Source organism: Theropithecus gelada, chromosome 1 (assembly GCF_003255815.1).
Source record: "Theropithecus gelada isolate Dixy chromosome 1, Tgel_1.0, whole genome shotgun sequence".
Taxonomy (NCBI): Eukaryota; Metazoa; Chordata; class Mammalia; order Primates; family Cercopithecidae; genus Theropithecus; species Theropithecus gelada.
The window spans coordinates 53,512,999-53,531,072 of NC_037668.1; the positions used below are offsets into that span (position 1 = coordinate 53,512,999).

General features: G+C 44.6%; 1 protein-coding gene across 3 annotated transcripts; it reads left to right on the forward strand.

The window, feature by feature from the left end:
- The first annotated feature begins 4,322 nt into the window (after positions 1 to 4,322).
- Positions 4,323 to 17,867, forward strand: PDIK1L (PDLIM1 interacting kinase 1 like). 3 transcript variants are annotated; one of them, XM_025400792.1, is made up of 4 exons: positions 4,984 to 5,071; positions 5,616 to 5,806; positions 7,571 to 7,872; positions 15,701 to 16,441. In XM_025400792.1, exons 3-4 carry the CDS (start codon positions 7,588 to 7,590, stop codon positions 16,439 to 16,441), a joined length of 1,026 nt encoding a protein of 341 aa, XP_025256577.1. In that variant the 5' UTR covers positions 4,984 to 5,071; positions 5,616 to 5,806; positions 7,571 to 7,587. The 3 variants fall into 3 exon arrangements, with proteins under 3 accessions (XP_025256576.1, XP_025256575.1, XP_025256577.1); XM_025400791.1 differs by lacking the exons at positions 4,984 to 5,071; positions 5,616 to 5,806 and adding an exon at positions 4,323 to 4,575; XM_025400790.1 differs by lacking the exon at positions 5,616 to 5,806 and having other exon boundaries at positions 4,933 to 5,071; positions 15,701 to 17,867.
- Positions 17,868 to 18,074: the final 207 nt, after the last annotated feature.

An 18,074-nucleotide genomic window follows, 5' to 3' on the forward strand; every position in this document is an offset into this window, starting at 1 on the left:
GTTTTTTGTATTTTTTTAGTAGAGACGGGGTTTCACCGGGTTCGCCAGGATGGTCTCGATCTCCTGACCTTGTGATCCACCCGTCTCGGCCTCCCAAAGTGCTGGGATTACAGGCGTGAGCCACCGCGCCCGGCCTTTTTTTTTTTTTAACGGCAAGAATATTTCGTGGAGAGCACTGTTGACTTAATGAACAAAGTGCCACCACATGCCAGGCACTAGTTGACTCTTTAGGGAAGGTATATGTCAAGACATTTGTTAGTGGCCCCCACAGCCTCTGGATTTAAGGCCATTAGTAAGTCCCATCCTTCAAGACACAGAGAGCTTGTCGAGGAAGGGCTCAAGGACCCTATCTCCAATCCTCTATCCCCTAGCCAATCAAGTCCAACAAGACTCAATTCCAGGACTGTTGTTTGAGAAATAGACACTAACCTTAAAACATTTTAGTGATTTTAAGGTTGGTCAATGACTTTTAAATTATTTTTAATTTTTTTAAAACTGGAAAATGGTATTTAGAGACTAAATCTGTGCACTAGGGGTGTTCCAGGGCTGGGTGACCAGCCTGGCCAACATGGTTCCTCTAAATGGTATTTAGAGACTAAATCTGTGCACTGAGTTGGTCATTGCTTCTAGGCCTTTTTGGCAGACAGAGCTAAAAAATACTTTTTTTTTTTTTTTGAGATGGAGTCTTGCTCTGTTGCCCATGCTGGAGTGCAGTGGCGCAATCTCAGCTCACTGCAATCTCCACCTCCTGGGTTCAAGCAATTCTCCTGCCTCAGCCTCCTGAGTAGCTGAGACTACAGGTGCCCACAACCATGCCCGGCTAATCTTTCTATTTTTGGTAGAGACGGGGTTTTGCCACGTTGGTCAGGCTGGTCTGGAACTCATGACTTCAGGTGATCCACCAGCCTCAGCCTCCCTAAAGTGCTGGGATTACAGGCGTGAGCCACCACGCCAGGCTGAAAATACATTTTTGAAAAGAAAAAATACATACTGCTATCTAATTCAGATCTAAGTTTATCCTAAGCTTCTTTTCTCCTTAAAACACTTTCTCATACGCTGAAAAATCTTGGTTCCTAATGCTATTGACATAATTACTTATTTGTTTGTTCTTATATCATAGTTTCAAAATAGCAACATCAATATTACTACTAGCAATAAGACGAATGAATGCAATCGTATTTCTATGCAGTTTTATTTGTCCTTAGACTATACCCCATTAGAAAGGTACAATCAAGGACGGGTGTGATGGCTCATGACTGTAATCCCAACACCTTGAGAGACAAAGGAAGATTACTTGAGGTCAGGAGTTTACAAGCAGCCTGAGCAACACAGTGAGACCCTGTCTCTACAAGAAAATTTTTAAAATTAGCTCTACCTATAGTCCCAGCTCCTCAGGAGGATAAGGTGGGAAGATCCCTTGAGCCCAGGAGTTGGAAGTTAGTGAACTATAATCACCACTGCACTCAAGCCTGGGTGACAGAATGAGAACTCATCTCTTTATTTTTTTGAGATGGAGAGTGTCACTCTGTGGCCCAGGCTGGAGTGCAGTGGCGGGATCTCAGCTTCACTGCAAGCTCTGCCTCCTGGGTTCACACCATTCTCCTGCCTCAGCCTCCCCAGCAGCTGGAACTACAGGCGCCCGCCGCCACACCCGGCTAATTTTTTGTATTTTTAGTAGAGACGGGTTTCACCATGTTAGCCAGGATGGTCTCAATCTCCTGACCTCATGATCTGCCCGCCTAGTCCTCCCAAAGTGCTGGGATTACAGGCGCGAGCCACCTCACCCAGCCTGAACTCATCTCTTAAAAAAAAAAAAAATCAAAATACTTAAGAAGCCGTTTGAAATTATTTTCTCTGTGTTACACCACCAATCTGACATTAGATAGTTCGTTTCCATTTGTTTTTAATTTTTATGGAGTGCTTTATTTTATTGAACTGTCTTATAAACATGTGAAATGTTTATAAGGTTCCAAAATTGTACTATATAAAAGGTATATTCATAGAAGTCTCATTCCCATCCCTATGCCCTCCATCCCATATAAGCAACTATTTTTGTAGAAGTTTGGGATTTATTCTTCCATTGTCTACCTTTTAAATATAAGTACTTAATGCGTATTTATCTCTCCATTACTCACATGTAATAGCATACTATAAACACTGTATGCACTTTGCTTATTTCACTTAATAGAGATCACTTGATATTAGTATATGTTTATTAGTATATATAAGAAATCTTCCACATCTTTTTTTGTTTTTTGTTTTTTGTTTTTTGAGACAGTCTTGCTCTGTCACCCAAGCTGGAGTGCAGTGGCGTGACCTTGGCTCACTGAAACCTCCACCTCCCAGGTTCAAGAGATTCTCCTGCTTCAGCCTCCCAAGTAGCTGGGACTATAGGCCAGTGCCACCACACCCGCCTAATTTTTGTATTTTGAGTAGAGACAGGGTTTCACCATGTTGGCCAGGCTGGTCTCGAACTCCTGACCTCAAGTGATCTGCCCACCTCGGCCTCCCAAAGTGCTAGGATTACAGGTGCGAGCCACGCCAGGCCTCTTCCACATACTTTTTCATGGCTGCATAGTACTTCATCCTGTGTATGTACTATAATTTATTCAACCAGTTCTTTATCATTAGACATGTGAGCAGTTTCCAATCTTTTGCTATTCATTAATGCCATAATGAATGGCCCTGTACATACAGGTTTGTTGGTTTTTTGTGTGTGTGTTTGCCAGTATATTACTAGGTTAGATTCCTCGAAATCTAGTATTTGATCTAGGGCTACTGGATCAAATAATATGGCTATATATTGCCAAATTTCCTTGTTAACAGTATCACTTTGCCTTCCCACCAGCCATGTATGAGAATGCTAGCCTTAGGTGTATTTTGATACCGTATCAGATTGAGGAGGCTGCAGAGATCAATCACAGACAAGGTTCCTGCCCCCAGGAATTCTCAGTCCTCCAGGAGGCCTACAGGCAAAAAAAAAATTACATAACATAATAAGCACAGGGAGCATTTACCCTGAAGCTAATGAATCTTAAGCTTCAGAGTCCTTTACTTATAGGGACCCTTTCCAATGTTCCAGGTATGTGTTCCCAGGGCCATTTTATAAACTTTCTTCTCAGGAGGACACCCCAAATTATTTAAGCTTCAGGCCCCACAAGATCTAAACCCACCTCACAGACTTAACTGTGAGCCTAAATTGGGGGTGAGAGTGGATTTCAAATCTCATCTGCAGCCAACTTGAGAGCAAGGGTTCCTATGATACTTAATGATTGAGACAAAATGAAAACGCTACTTTGATTGAGAAAGAGGTCCCTCCCCTGATTCGGATCAATAACCCACACAGGTAGGTAGCTGTCTTCGCAGAGCCTTCTATATTTTCCCGCTACTTTTGAGGGCACGAAATAAGTCTTGGCTGACACCAGTGTTTCCAGCAAACAGCTGAAGACTTGACACTTGGATGGCACTCAGGACAAAAATCTTAACAGATTACAGAATCGTTGTGGGTTTTTTAGTTTTTTTTTTTTTTTTTAAGGGGAGGGGGTGTTACACTAGGAGTGGGTATTCAAGGTAGACACATCCCAAAACAGACACTTCAGTGAAAAGAGGCAGGTGTTTCCTCACCTGTAAAAACAGGATAATAAAACCTCGCCTTGTGGGGTCTGGTTAGGATTAAGCAAGATCATTTATATAAAGACCTAACCCAGTGCCAGACTCTCGGGAGAAGGGGAATAAATGGAGGCAGAAAATAAAATGGGTTGATCTTGGAGCACAGCGACAGGGATTCTTTGTACATCGTGCCTTATAGAGCGAGCGCTATATAAGGAGGAGGATTCATCACCCTGCTGAGAAGTAAGTAATGGGTGCAGAAAAAATTGGGGAAGAAGGAATGGACGTTTCTGGCAGATGCTTACTGATCTAACAGTTGGATGACTAAGAGATGCGGGCCTGAGTGACCCCGGGCTGGCTGTGGGGCCGACAGCGTGAGGGATCTGACTGACAGCGTGTGGCAGCCGAGCGACTGCGGCAGCGGCGGGGCCCCCATTGACTGTCCCGCCCCGAGAGCGGCCGGAGCGCGGTGGATCCTGGCTCATACCGAGGCTTCTCCCGCGCGCCGACTGCAGGCCAACCCTCCACCAGGAGCCTCCGGGGGGCGCCACGGGCACCGCAGCCAGGTGCAGGCGCCGCCGTCCCCTCACTCCCCACGCCGAGGAGGTGGCCCTGGCTCCCTGCGGCCGCGGCCGGGGAACAATGAGGCGCTGGCTTCTTTAAGGGAGATACCACCGCGCCGGCGGGGCAGGGGACGGCGTCCTCCCAGATGATCGCACCCAGCCCCGCGCCGCCGCCGCCGCCGCCGCCGTCTCGGTAACTGCACTGCCCGCAAACATGGCTCAGTGACTCGAACAAAAGCTGCAGTCTCCCTCCCGGCGGGGCGGACGCCAGGCCTCCTTGGTCGGGCCGCACCTCCCGGCGGGCCCGCCAAAGAGCACCGCGCCCCGCAAGCACCCGAGACCCGCGCGGAAGATGCACCGGGCGTTCCACCCCAGCGAGCCCCGCACCCCAGCCCGCAGCTCGGTAGGTCGGAAGAGGGGCGGGTAGGGGGAGGGGAGGCCGCGGCCGGGCGCGCGCAGCCCCAGGCCCGGACCTGCCGCTGCAGACCGTCCCTGGGGCCGCGGGCCCTGAGCGCCCGCTGCAGCTGGAGGGTGGCCGAGCCCCGGCGTGGCGTGGCCTCGCGGTTCCAGGGCCCGGCCACCCCTGTGGGGAGCAGCACCAGTGGTGCGCTCCGGAGCGCGCACACCTCCGACGACTCCCGGCTCTGCAAATCCTCGGGAGAGGGAGGAGGCGAGCGGACCGCCGGCCGCGCGCTTCGTCGGTGGCGCGGAACGTCCCGGCTCGCGCTACGGAAAGCCGGAGGGGGGCGGGGCCGTCGGCGTAAGGGGGTGTGTCCGCGCGCACCACGGGGGCGCGCGCCGGCTGCTGACTGGAGGCGGCGGCAGCGGAGGCGCGAGCTGCCCGATAATGGCGGCCTGCAGAGCCCATGAGAGGGAGAAGCGGCGGCGTCTACCCTGAGGTAAATCTGGCCCTTCGGCCTGGCGGAGAGGCCCTGCTGCAGAGCCGACGGCCCTGCATGTGTCTCCCTCCCTGGGACGCCTGTCACAGACCTGTCAGCGGAGTCATCCTGGGGAAGGCCCCGCGCTCCTCAGGCCACCGGCCCCAGCCGCGGCCTCCTCTCACACTGGGGCCACCTCCCCCCGGCCCTCAGCCCCCAGCCCCGAGGAGTTGAGGCAACTGCTGGGCTGGCTCCTGTGAGCAAAGGGGCTCGGTAGGCTCCCCTCCGGGCTTCATCTGAGCACGGCCGAGGAGGGGGAGGGCCTGACACTTGGCCAATGAGCGCGGCCTGAGTGGCCGCGTCGGGCAACACCTCTGGCCGGGACTAGCCCTTCCCGGGTGCCAGCAGGTGTCTGGCCTGGCCTGCCCGCGTCCCAGCGCCTGGTTAGAGCAGTGGGAGCGAGGGCCCGCCACTTTCGGTCGAAAGTCACTTAGGTTCGCACCGAATGCATCATTTGATCCGGGATCCCACGGGTTTCATAAACACCCCTCTCCTCCCTATTCAGGAGGGTGCTCTTCCCCATGGGGACCGTACCAGGCTGGAGAGGACATGGGACTGCTTCAGAGACACGAGCCACCTTGAGTGGATGTGATTGGCGATCCCCGTAGAGCAGGAAAGCTCGTCTGCTGTGCAGCCGGGGCAGAGGATTCTGTGGCAGGAAATTAGACACTAGGAAATTCAGTAGCGATTTGAAGGGTGGGTGTCCAATTAGAGGAAGTGGGACTGAAAGCAATCTCAGAAGTCATTTCTTTTTATTAAATCTATCCTACGGACTTAAAGTAGTGGATCCCAACTTCTCAGGCTCTAGGGTCAGTAGTAGCCTTTTGCTTCCCCAGCTGTACAGAATAAATATTGTACAATCTCAGGTTACTTTTCTTGCCCGTGGTCACAATCTACAAACGAGAATTCGTTCGTGAAGTTCGTTAGAATCTAGACATTGTTTGGGGAGTGAGGAAGCACACTTTAGACTTTCTGCATTCAACACAGCGTTTCTGTGCAGGGCCTTTGCTCTCGCCTTTAAACCGTTCATTAAGTTGAATTCCCAAGAACTCTGTCAGAGAGCCCCTTGATATCCAGGATCTTTGTTGGCAAAAATGACCTAGAACTAAATAGATATTGTTTATTCCAGCTCTCTTATGATTAGTAAAAAGGAAACATAATTTTAAAATAGCTCTTGTTAAATGACTACAAGAAGGTAACTGTATTCTAAGTAGCTTATTTTATTTTTAAATAAACGTTAATGGCCGGGTGTGGTGGCTCATGCCTGTAATCCCAGCACTTTGGGAGGCCGAAGCGGGCAGATCACGAGGTCAGGAGATCGAGACCATCCTGGCTAACACCGTGAAACCCCGTTTCTACTAAAAAATACAAAAAAAGTAGCCCAGCGTGGTGGCGGGTGCCTGTGGTCCCAGCTACTCGGGAGGCTGAGGCAGGAGAATGGCGTGAACCCAGGAGGTGGGGCTTGGAGTGAGCCCACATTGGACCACTGCACTCCAGCCTGGGCGACAGAGCGAGACTCATCTCAAAAAAAAAAAAGAGGGGGAGGGGGGAGGGATAGCGTTAGGAGATATACCTAATGTAAATGACGAGTTAATGGGTGCAGCACACTAACATGGCACATGTATACATATGTAACAAACCTGCATGTTGTGCACATGTACCCTAGAACTTAAAGTATAATAAAAAAATTTTAAAAAAAAGAAACGTTTCTTTTCCACAAACTTTATTTTCATTTATTTTGTAAGAAATAAAGAGATGACATAAAAGACAAAATTAAAATATAAATAGAGTTTGGCCACTTTTACGAATGAAAACAAACATTTTCAGTTCTATAAATGATTTGGTGCACTTTCAGGCCTTAAGCATAAGCCAGGTGTTTGTATTTCTAACTGTGAGGGGGTTTTGTTTTTGCTGTTTTATGACCATTATGTGTGTGGTAGCCTGAAGGAGAAGCTGGGATTTTGCTTGCTTGCCTGTGTTTTCCTGATCAGTAAATAAGAATGCTGAATTTTGGGGATGTATTTTTAACAGTGACATTTTCAAGCAGTTCATATAAGAGACAGTATACTGTAGTGCTTCATATCTTGGTCGTCTGAGGCAGATGGCCGGGTTTCAAATCCCAGGTCCACCAGTTACTAGCTATTGACCTTAGGCATTTCATTTAACCTTTCCATTATATAGTTTCATCTATAAAAAGACCATAATAGTATCCACCTCATAAGATTATTATGAGGATTAACTGAATTTAATATTCTAAAGAACTTAAAACAGTTCCTGATATATGGTAAATACTACCTGTTAGCTTTATTGTTACTATTCCTAAAATTAGATTTCCCCTAGGTATAGCAAATATCCTTCAAGCACTGCAGACAGACAGATGACAAGTAAATCATACATAAGAAGAAATACAAGCCAGTAGGTACACATAATTTCAACAGAGCACTTTGTTGATTTTTCCAGAAACCTCGACCTTGAAGATGGTGAGTAGCCAGCCAAAGTACGATCTAATACGGGAGGTAGGCCGAGGTAGTTACGGTGTTGTGTATGAAGCAGTCATCAGAAAGACCTCTGCACGGGTGGCAGTGAAGAAAATTCGATGTCACGCACCTGAAAATGTTGAACTAGCCCTTCGTGAGTTCTGGGCACTAAGCAGTATCAAGAGCCAACATCCAAATGTGATTCACTTGGAGGAATGCATCCTACAAAAGGATGGGATGGTGCAAAAGATGTCCCACGGCTCTAATTCTTCCCTTTATTTACAGGTATGTTGATTGGGAAATAGAAATGATTTGAACATGGCATTGGTCAGCAAGAAGAGGAATGAAAGGGTCAGAAGAACTTTTCCCTTTAAATGCAGGTGTTTTGTAGTTAGAAATAGATAAGTGTCTGCCAAGAATTGAGTAGATGTTTGCTTAAAACAAGGTTTTATTTAAACCTGTGATGCACATACCTAAAAATAACATAAGCCACCTGTTATGCAATGGTACTTGCCAGTCTGCATAGGAATGGGGCAAGATAGGAGCTAGAGAAGTGCTTGAGACTACAGTCTAATAACTTCATTTCTTTGAAATCAATAATTTTGGACTTGAGGACAGAAGAAAAGGAAAAATTCCACAACCAGTAGCAACACCCCTAGGTAATTGGGCATCTCTTTTATAAATCACTGGTTTGAATGTAAGCCTCTGCTGTTTTAGAGGGATATTTGGTTTCTTCACCATGCAATTCCAGTTAATTTTTGTGAAGTACATGGTTTAACACCTGAATGTTATTAACAGTGCTCCCAGCTAACATTTGAATTTGCCCTCAGTTCCATGCTCTGTGCTGAGTGCTTTAAAAGCAACTGCTCAAAATAATCCAATGAGGACCGGACGTGGTGGCTTATGCCTGTAATCCCAACACTTTGGGAGGCCGAGGTGGCCGGATCACGAGGTCAGGAGATCGAGACCATTGTGGCTAACACGGTGAAACCCCGTCTCTACTAAAAATACAAAAAATTAGGGCATGGTGGCAGGCTCCTGTTGTCCCAGCTTCTTGGGAGGCTGAGGCAGGAGAATGGTGTGAACCTGGGAGGCGGAGCTTGCAGTGAGCCAAGATTGCGCCACTGCACTCCAGCCTGGGCGACACAGCGAGACTCCGCCTCAAAAAAAAAAAATCCTGTGAGGAAAGGACTATTATTATCTTCATTACAAATGAAGAAACTGAGGCTTAGTATAGATAATGAATTTATCCAAAGTCACATACATAGTAAGTGGTAGAATTGGGAGCAGGAGCTAAGACTGACAGCTAAAACTTATGCTTTCTTAACTCCCAAATTACTCTTCTGTAAACCTGAGGAAATGGAAAAGCTTTTCTGTTTTTCTTTTGTTGACTTCTGCCAGAAATTGAAACCTCTAGTAGCTCTATACTCAAAGAATAGAAAATATATTAAGACACAGCTTCTTGGCCGGGCGCGGTGGCTCAAGCCTGTAATCCCAGCACTTTGGGAGGCCGAGACGGGTGGATCACGAGGTCAGGAGATCGAGACCATCCTGGCTAACACGGTGAAACCCCGTCTCTACTAAAAAATACAAAAAACTAGCTGGGACTACAGGCGCCCGCCACCTCGCCCGGCTAGTTTTTTGTATTTTTTAGTAGAGACGGGGTTTCACCGTGTTAGCCAGGATGGTCTCGATCTCCTGACCTCGTGAAACCCCGTCTCTACTAAAAAATACAAAAAACTAGCCGGGCGAGGTGGCGGGTGCCTGTAGTCCCAGCTACTCGGGAGGCTGAGGCAGGAGAATGGCGTGAACCCGGGAGGCAGAGCTTGCAGTGAGCTGAGATCCGGCCACTGCACTCCAGCCCGGACAACAGAGCGAGACTCCGTCTCAAAAAAAAAAAAAAAAAGACATAGCTTCTTAAAGGCTAGGGCAGAATTTCTTAAAGCTAGTCATTCTTGGCCGGGCGTGGTGACTCACACCTGTAATCCCAGCACTTTGGGAGGCCGAGGCAGGTGGATCATGAGGTCAGCAGATCGAGACCATCCTGGCTAACACAGTGAAACCCCGTCTCTACTAAAAAAAAATTACAAAAAATTAGCCGGGCATGGTGGTGGGTGCCTGTAGTCCCAGCTACTCTGGAGGCTGAGGCAGGAGAATGGCGTGAACCCAGGAGGCAGAGCTTGCAGTGAGCCGAGATCATGCCATTGCACTCCAGCCTGGGCGACAGAGTGAGACTGTCTCAAAAAAAAAAAAAAAAAAGCTAGTCATTATTGGAAAACAACTTTCTTTGAGTGTGTCTAAATTCAGAATTTACCATCAGACTTTTACCACTTAAAAGTCTGTCTCGGCCGGGCGCGGTGGCTCAAGCCTGTAATCCCAGCACTTTGGGAGGCCGAGGCGGGCGGATCACGAGGTCAGGAGATCGAGACCATCCTGGCTAACATGGTGAAACCCCGTCTCTACTAAAAATACAAAAAAAACTAGCCGGGCGTGGTGGCGGGCGCCTGTAGTCCCAGCTACTCGGAGGCTGAGGCAGGAGAATGGCCTGAACCTGGGAGGTGGAGCTTGCAGTGAGCCGAGATCGCTCCACTGCACTCCAGCCTGGGTGACACAGCGCGAGACTCCGTCTCAAAAAAAAAAAAAAAAAAAAAAAGTCTGTCTCTACTAAAAAACAACAAAAATTAGCCTGGCATGATAACATGCAACTGTAGTCCTAACTACTCAGCAGGCTGAGGCAGGAGAATCTCTTGAATCCAGGAGGCAGAGGTTGCAGTGGACCAAGATCTCACCACTGCACTCCAGCCTGGGCAACAGAGCAAGACTCCATCTCAAAAAAAAAAAAAAAAAAGAAAAGAAGAAGTCTGTTTTTGGCCAGGTGTGGTGGCTTACGCCTCTAATTCCAACATTTTAGGAGGGTGAAGCGGGAGGATAGCTTCAACCCAGGAGTTCAAGACCAGCCTGGATAATATAGCAAAACCCCATCTGTACAAAATAAGAGTACAAAAATTAACCAGGCATGGTGGCATGCACCTTATAGTCCCAGCTACTTGGGAGGCTGAGGTGGGAGGATCACTTGAACCCAGGAGGCAGAGGTTGCAGTGAGCTGACATCATGCCACTGCACTGCAGCCTGGGTGACAGAGCAAGATTCTGTCTCAAAACAAAACAAAACCTCTGTTTTTAAAACAAAAGTTTTGGACTAGGAACAACAAAGAAAACAAATACATGAATGCATGTATTAAGAAACTTGCAAGTTTCCTTGTATGATGAGCAATATTAGTCTTGAGAATTTATATTGCAGTTTAGCACTCTGTGCCCTGAAGTTTTCTTTTTTTTTTTTTTAGACAGAGTCTTGCTCTGTCGCTCAAGCTGGATTGCAGTGGTGCGATCTCGGCTCATTGCAACCTCCGCCTCCCAGGTTCAAGTGATTCTCCTGCCTCAACCTCCTGACTAGTTGGGACTCCAGGCGCCTGTCACTATGTCCGGCTAATTTTTGTGTGTTTAGTATAGACGAGGTTTCACCATGTTGGCTAGGCTGGTCTTGAACTCCAGACCTCAAGTGATCCATCCGCTTCAGCCTCCCAAAGTGGTGGGATTACAGGTGTGAGCCACCTCGCCCAGCCAATGCCCTGCAGTTTTCCGTTTTATGACAGTAAAAATAACTATTTAGCCTCTGTTCATTTTATTGCTTTTCTAAAAGTGCTTATTATGTAAGTTGAATTGATAGAAAATATTGGAAACATTCTTACTATATTCTCTGAAAAGTGGATAGAGGCCAGGCATAGTGGCTCACACTTATAATCCTAGCACTTTGGGAGGCTGAGGCGGGCAGATTGCCTGAGCTCAGGAGTCTGAGACTAGCCTTGGCAATACGGTGAAACTAAAATGCAAAAAATTAGCCGGGGCGTGGCAGCGTGTGCCTGTAGTCTCAGCTATTCAGGAGACTGAGGCAGGAGAATTGCTTGAACCCAGGAGGCGGAGACTGCAGTGAGCCAAGATCATGCCACTGCACTTCAGCCTGGGTGACAGAACGAGACTCCATCTCCAAAACAAAAACAAAAAAAAAGTGGATAGAAAGCCAAACATGGTGGCTCACACCTGTAATCCCAGCACTTTGGGAGGCTGAGGCAGGCAGATCACTTGAGGCCAGGAGTTCAAGACCAGCCTGGGCAACATGGTAAAACCCCATTTCTACGAAAAATACAAAAAGTTAGCCGGGTGTGGTAGCACACGCCTGTGGTCCTATCTCCTTGGGAGGCTGAGGTGGGAGGATCACTTGAGCCTTGGAGGCAGAGGTTACAGTGAGCCAAGATTGGGCCACTGCACTCTAGCCTCAGCGACAGCCAGACACCCTGTCTCAAAAAAAAAGAAAAAAAAAAGGTGGATAGAACCTTGCTGAACTTTACATTGAGTTTTAGAGACTGAGAGGCATGATCTATTTTGAACCAGAAAAGCAAAGATATTTAAACAAAAGATTTATTAGCTGAGCTTGGTGGCACGCACCTTTAGTCCCAGCTACTCAGGAAGCTGAGGCAGGCGGATTGCTAGAGTCCAGAAGTTCAAGACTGCAGCGAGCCATGATTGCACCACTGCACTCTAGCTGTTGTCACAGAGTGGGACCCTGTCTCAAAAATAAATAAATAAACAAACATATTATTTAGTGCTGAGTCCAGATCCAGCAATTGTTATAGTAGCTAGGCATTAGCTCATAAAGTTTTAAGATGTAAAGGCCTACCAGACTTGATTCAGTGATTTTTATATCTAAAGCACCTTTTTGCTTAGTAAATCTCTTTCATCTTTTAAAGCCTAATAGACTTGTGTTTCACTTATGGTACATTTTCCTAGCTGAATGACCTTGGATAAATAACCCAACTCTTCCTAGCATCTATTTCTTCATATTTAAGATAAGGGGTAATAATATCTACTTTGTATAGGAGTTGTCAAAATTAGAGATGTTGCAAAAACAATACTTGGTACATATAAGTACTCAGTAATTGGTACTTCTATTAAAATTGTCTTTTCTATGGATTTATTTAGTTGTCCAGACATTCATCAACACATTTAGCAAGTGCCTTCTCTAAATTTACATCTAGTAAAGACAACCAATATTTACATTTAGTAAAGACAAACAAATCTGTACTGTGACTACAGAGTCCCTATGTATGGTATTCTCCATACAGATTTTAATTTTTCTCCATGTTTTTCCAGATGTCTTCTTCCTTGTTCTCAGTTAGAATCATTAAATCAGTTCCTGATAGCCAAAAGCCTCACCTAGAAGAAAATGTAAAACAATTAACAGAGGTTACAATCTCATGCGAACCTAGTGGCCAGTCTGTGTACTTGTGATAAATATCATGAATGACAAGTACAGGATGCATACAACAGGGAAACCTACATAATCCTGTGGCTCAAAGGTTATGAATCACTGGATGGGCGCAGTGGCTTATGCCTGTAATCCCAGCACTTTTAAGAGGCTGAGGCGGGTGAATCACTTGAGCCCAGAAGTTCAAGATTAGCCTGGGCAACATGGTGAAACCCTATCTCTACAAAAAGTTTAAAAATTAGCTGGGTGTGGTGGTGCGTGCCTGTAGTGTCAGCTACTTGGGAGGTTCAGGCTGGAGGATCACTTGAGCCAGGGAGACAGAGGCTGCAGTGAGCCATGATTGTGACACTGCACTCCAACCTGTGTAATAGAACAAGACCTTGTCTTGCACGCACACACACAAAATATATATATAATTGTCTAAAACTTGTAGTGAGAAGAGGAGTCAGCTAGATAAGTGAGAAAAATTTCCTAGGCAGAAAAAAACCGTACATACAAAGGTCTTGAAGCAAAACGCATGAAGTGTTTAAAAATTGAAAGAAGAGGCTGGGCACAGTGGCTCACACCTGTAATCCCAGCACTTTGGGAGGCCTAGGGGCAGATCACAAGGTCAAGAGATCAAGACCATCCTGGCCACAATGGTGAAACCCCATCTCTACAAAAAATTCAAAAATTAGTTGGGCATAGTGGTGCATGCCTGTAGTCCCAGCTTCTTGGGAGGCTGAGGCAGGAGAGTCTCTTGAACCTGGGAAGCAGAGGTTGTGGTGAGCTGAGATCATGCCACTGCACTCCAGCCTGGTGACAGAGTGAGACTCTGTCTTAAAAAAAAAAAAAAAAAAAAATTGAAAGAAGATAGTGAGAGTTGTTTTAGATGGGGTTAGAAGGGGACAGCAGGAGTCAGAGCGCACAAGGTCTCATAACCCATGTTAAAGAGCTTAGACTATATCCTAAGAGAACAGGGAAGCCATTGAAGGGCCTTAGTCAAGAGAAATCAATGGCTAACATCCTCTACATGTTAAAATAAGCAGATTGGGTGCTGCATTTCCATAGCTCTCAACCAGAGGCCCTGTGGCCTGTTTTCATATGGTTTTCGATGCTAAAAATAGTTTTTAGATTTTTTTTTAAGACTTGTGGGGGAAAAAAAGGAAAGGAAAAAGTATATGGTACAGAGACCTTATGTGGCTGTCAGGCCTGAAATATTTACTATCTGGCCTTACTCTAAAACATTTCTTTGAACGCTGGGACTCGGCATTGCTCAAAGCTATTGAGGAAGTTTGCTTTTGAGAGTAAAGACAGAAGAAGAAAAGCATGTTTAGTATCAGTGCACCTGGTAAATAATTATGTGATCTGTACCTTTCTATTCTTTCATTTTCTGTCTCACTGGCAAACACATGCAACAAGGAAAACTCATGCAAAAGAGATAACTGCAGATCATTGCAATTACTATTGTCTGCTGTGTGGAGAGATGGCGTGAAGGGATGTTCTTTGCTTGTGCTTGGCCAAATGGTAGAGGAAGTACCAGTAGATTTAAATGTGAAATTAACAATTCATTCACTCTTCAGCAACTCTTTGGTCTTTTCTGTTCAACTCATGGGTCTGAAAAGGACACCGTACAACAAATGCTTTTAAAAGACAATATACGGGGCCGGGCGCCATGGCTCGCACCTATAATCCCAGCACTTGGGGAGGCCGAAGTGGGTGGATCATGAGGTCAAGAGATTGAGACAATCCTGGCCAACATGGTGAAACCCTGTCTCTACTAAAAATACAAAAGTTAGCTGGGCATGGTGGCACACACCTGTAGTCCTAGCTACTTGGGAGGCCGAGGCAGGAGAATCTCTTGAACCCAGGAGGCGGAGGTTGCAGTGAGCCGAGATTGCGCTGTTGCACTCCAGCCTGGTGACAGAGCAAGACTCTGTCTCAAAAAAAAAAGACTATATACTGTGTTTTAGAGTGATAGTTCATGTCCAGTGAAGTAATTCTATTGAATTTCAAGTAAAGGAGAGTTGTAACTAGATAATAATAACAAATAAAACTGTGATTTAGTCTAGGTTTTCAGCTTGTATGAAAGAAGAAATACACAAATTGAGTTGATTTTGTATATCAAAATGCATATTTGAAAACAAAATAATAAAACAAAATATTAAAAAATTTTAAAAATGCATATTTGATTTTTATAAATTGGTTTTTAAAAGTCATCCAGTGAAAGAGCCAACATATTTGCATTCTGCCTATAGAAGTTTATGAAGTAACGATGTCAGTCTTTATTAGTGACTACAGGAACAGCTATTTCTGCAACAACTAGTTGTTCCTTGATCATTTTTCTCTCGATTTCACAGGTTATGTTGACAGTGTATGTGCAATGAGTAAGAAGTGTATTTCAGGCGATTTCATTGAATAGAGTTTCCTAATTGAGGTTTATGCCCCAGCTGGCAATTTCCTAGGTCTATCTGCTGAAACTTTGGTCTTTTTATGAAGCTATGAGCTAGGTGGGTAGAATTCAGCTCCACTGACACATGGAGAAAATGTGTGGCCACTTGGACGCTTTTCAAAATAAAACTATTTTAAAATTTTTACCCCTTGGTTTAGAGCTTTGGTGTATATTTATCAGGGACAAAATGACAGTTTTTTAAAGTTTAAAATAAAATGTATATATTAAAGCACTGATTAAATATTAATAGAGTTTCCACTTAAAGGTGGAGACTGACTTAACCTTTAAATTATTCTTTTCCTATAACTGAATTGTATAACCTATGCAAATGATTGTAATCTTTTTTTTTCCTTCTTGTAGCTTGTAGAAACTTCATTAAAAGGAGAAATTGCCTTTGATCCCAGAAGCGCCTATTATTTGTGGTTTGTGATGGATTTTTGTGACGGAGGAGATATGAATGAGTATCTGTTGTCCAGGAAACCCAATCGTAAAACTAACACCAGCTTCATGCTTCAGCTGAGCAGTGCCCTGGCTTTCTTGCATAAAAACCAGATCATCCACCGAGATCTTAAGCCTGATAACATCCTGATTTCTCAAACCAGGTTGGATACCAGTGACTTGGAACCTACACTCAAGGTGGCTGATTTTGGTCTAAGTAAAGTTTGTTCAGCCTCTGGGCAGAACCCAGAAGAACCTGTCAGTGTAAACAAGTGTTTCCTTTCCACAGCATGTGGAACCGATTTTTACATGGCTCCTGAAGTTTGGGAAGGACATTACACAGCAAAAGCTGACATCTTTGCTCTGGGGATTATCATCTGGGCAATGCTGGAAAGGATCACATTCATAGACACAGAGACAAAGAAGGAACTCTTGGGGAGTTACGTAAAACAAGGAACTGAGATTGTGCCTGTTGGGGAGGCACTTCTGGAAAATCCCAAAATGGAACTTCTCATTCCTGTGAAGAAAAAATCTATGAATGGGCGAATGAAACAACTGATTAAGGAAATGCTGGCTGCAAACCCTCAGGATCGCCCAGATGCTTTTGAACTAGAACTCAGATTAGTACAAATTGCATTTAAAGATAGCAGCTGGGAAACGTGACACATATTATTTGCAAATACCATGGATGATATGCTGCTTCTGTTTAACAGTGATGCAACATTATGTGGCTGAAAAAGAATATAAAAAGCTAGACTCCACCCTCTAAGGGTTTAGATTTTTTGTGGGATTTTTTTTTCCTCATTTTTCTTAAATCCAAGTTGGCCATTTTATTATATTAGTATGTTTCAAATGTGTATTACCAATGTGGGTGTAAATTTTTAAAAAATGATTATTGATAGAAGTTTGGCAGGAAAATTCTATAAGAGCTAAGAAGAGAAGAGCGTCCAGTTTTCTGGAAATATGTCTCTTAAGTATTTTAGACATTCCTTGTCAGTATTAGGAATTTCCATGGGAGAAGAGGTTTGCATGCTGGTAATGCAACCTTTGAAACTTTGTAAAGGAAACATATATGTATATATTTATGTATATGTAAGTATGTGAATGTATGCATTTTGCATTCCATATGAAAAAAATGCCACGTCTGTTTAAATTATTTGATGTAGGTTTGGGTTTTTGAGATTTGCTGGTGAAATCAGTGATGAAAAATAAACAAACCTTCCCTTATCTTCCTACTCTGCCCCTTCCCCTAATGAAATCATATTAGGGTTTTTTTTATTTTTGTAATATACAGCTTTTTTTTTTAAAGGCATCATTTTGGAGGGTCTAAAATTATCTGGTAAAACATAAATGAAATTAAGTGATCCAAAGCTGCTGAAGTATATGTTTGAACTCTCCAGTGCCCTGTAGCTGCAAGAGTTGAATTAGTCACGCAGTCATATGGTAGCAGGTTGGTGATTCAGTCCGACCTTCTTTAGGTAACCGAGCATTTATTTAACCAACTAAACCACTGCATTGGGACGTCTGCACTTGAGCTTCTACAATCTGATATAAATCTGAATACAGGATTCTGTTTCTGAAAACTTTGCTATGTATGAACTGTAATACTTGATATATTTTTGGTTTGAAGACTTTGTCTAAGCCTCATTATACTGAAGTTGAAGAAACCAAATGAGCTCTACTCTCACTTTGCCTGCCCTGATATGGTCACTTGTTGAGTCACTGGAGTTCTTTCATTTTGGCACTGATGCTGTTTTCTCTTGTCTGATTTGAGACAGTAATGATAGTAATATGGTTGTTGAAAATGTTGATCACCTTTATCTAACATAGGAGAAGATACGTATACAGTATAGCAAATGGATAAAATATTGTGGCAACCACTACTTTTAAAGTAGAAAAGCTATCCATTTTATATAATCACTGATATAGTCCATGTCAAAAACCAACAGACCATTATTCCTCTTGAAGTTAGTTTGATTTTAACTTTGTATGATTGTCTACGATTTGTTTTCCTGTAAATGCAGATAGTTAAAATCTAAAGGATAGAATGCTTCCCTAAAACAGAACATTAGCCTTTAAGGTTAAATAGACTTTACATTGTATCTAAGTTAATCTTTATAAAGCACTAGAATTTTTGGTCAAAAGTCGAACAAAATAGTATTAGAATATTGAAATTATTATTATTATTTTTTTTAATGAGACGGAGTCTCACTCTGTTGCCCAGGCTGCAGTGCAGTGGCACGATCTCGGCTCACTGCAAGCTCCGCCTCCCAGGTTCACGCCATTCTCCTGCCTC

What these genes read in the sequence shown, in the direction of transcription:
- PDIK1L (XM_025400791.1), top strand. Translation starts at nt 7,588, where the DNA reads ATGGTGAGTAGCCAGCCAAAGTACGATCTAATACGGGAGGTAGGCCGA. An exon ending in ATTCTTCCCTTTATTTACAG is followed by an intron (nt 7,873 to 15,700) that starts GTATGTTGATTG and finishes TCCTTCTTGTAG; the next exon opens with CTTGTAGAAACTTCATTAAA.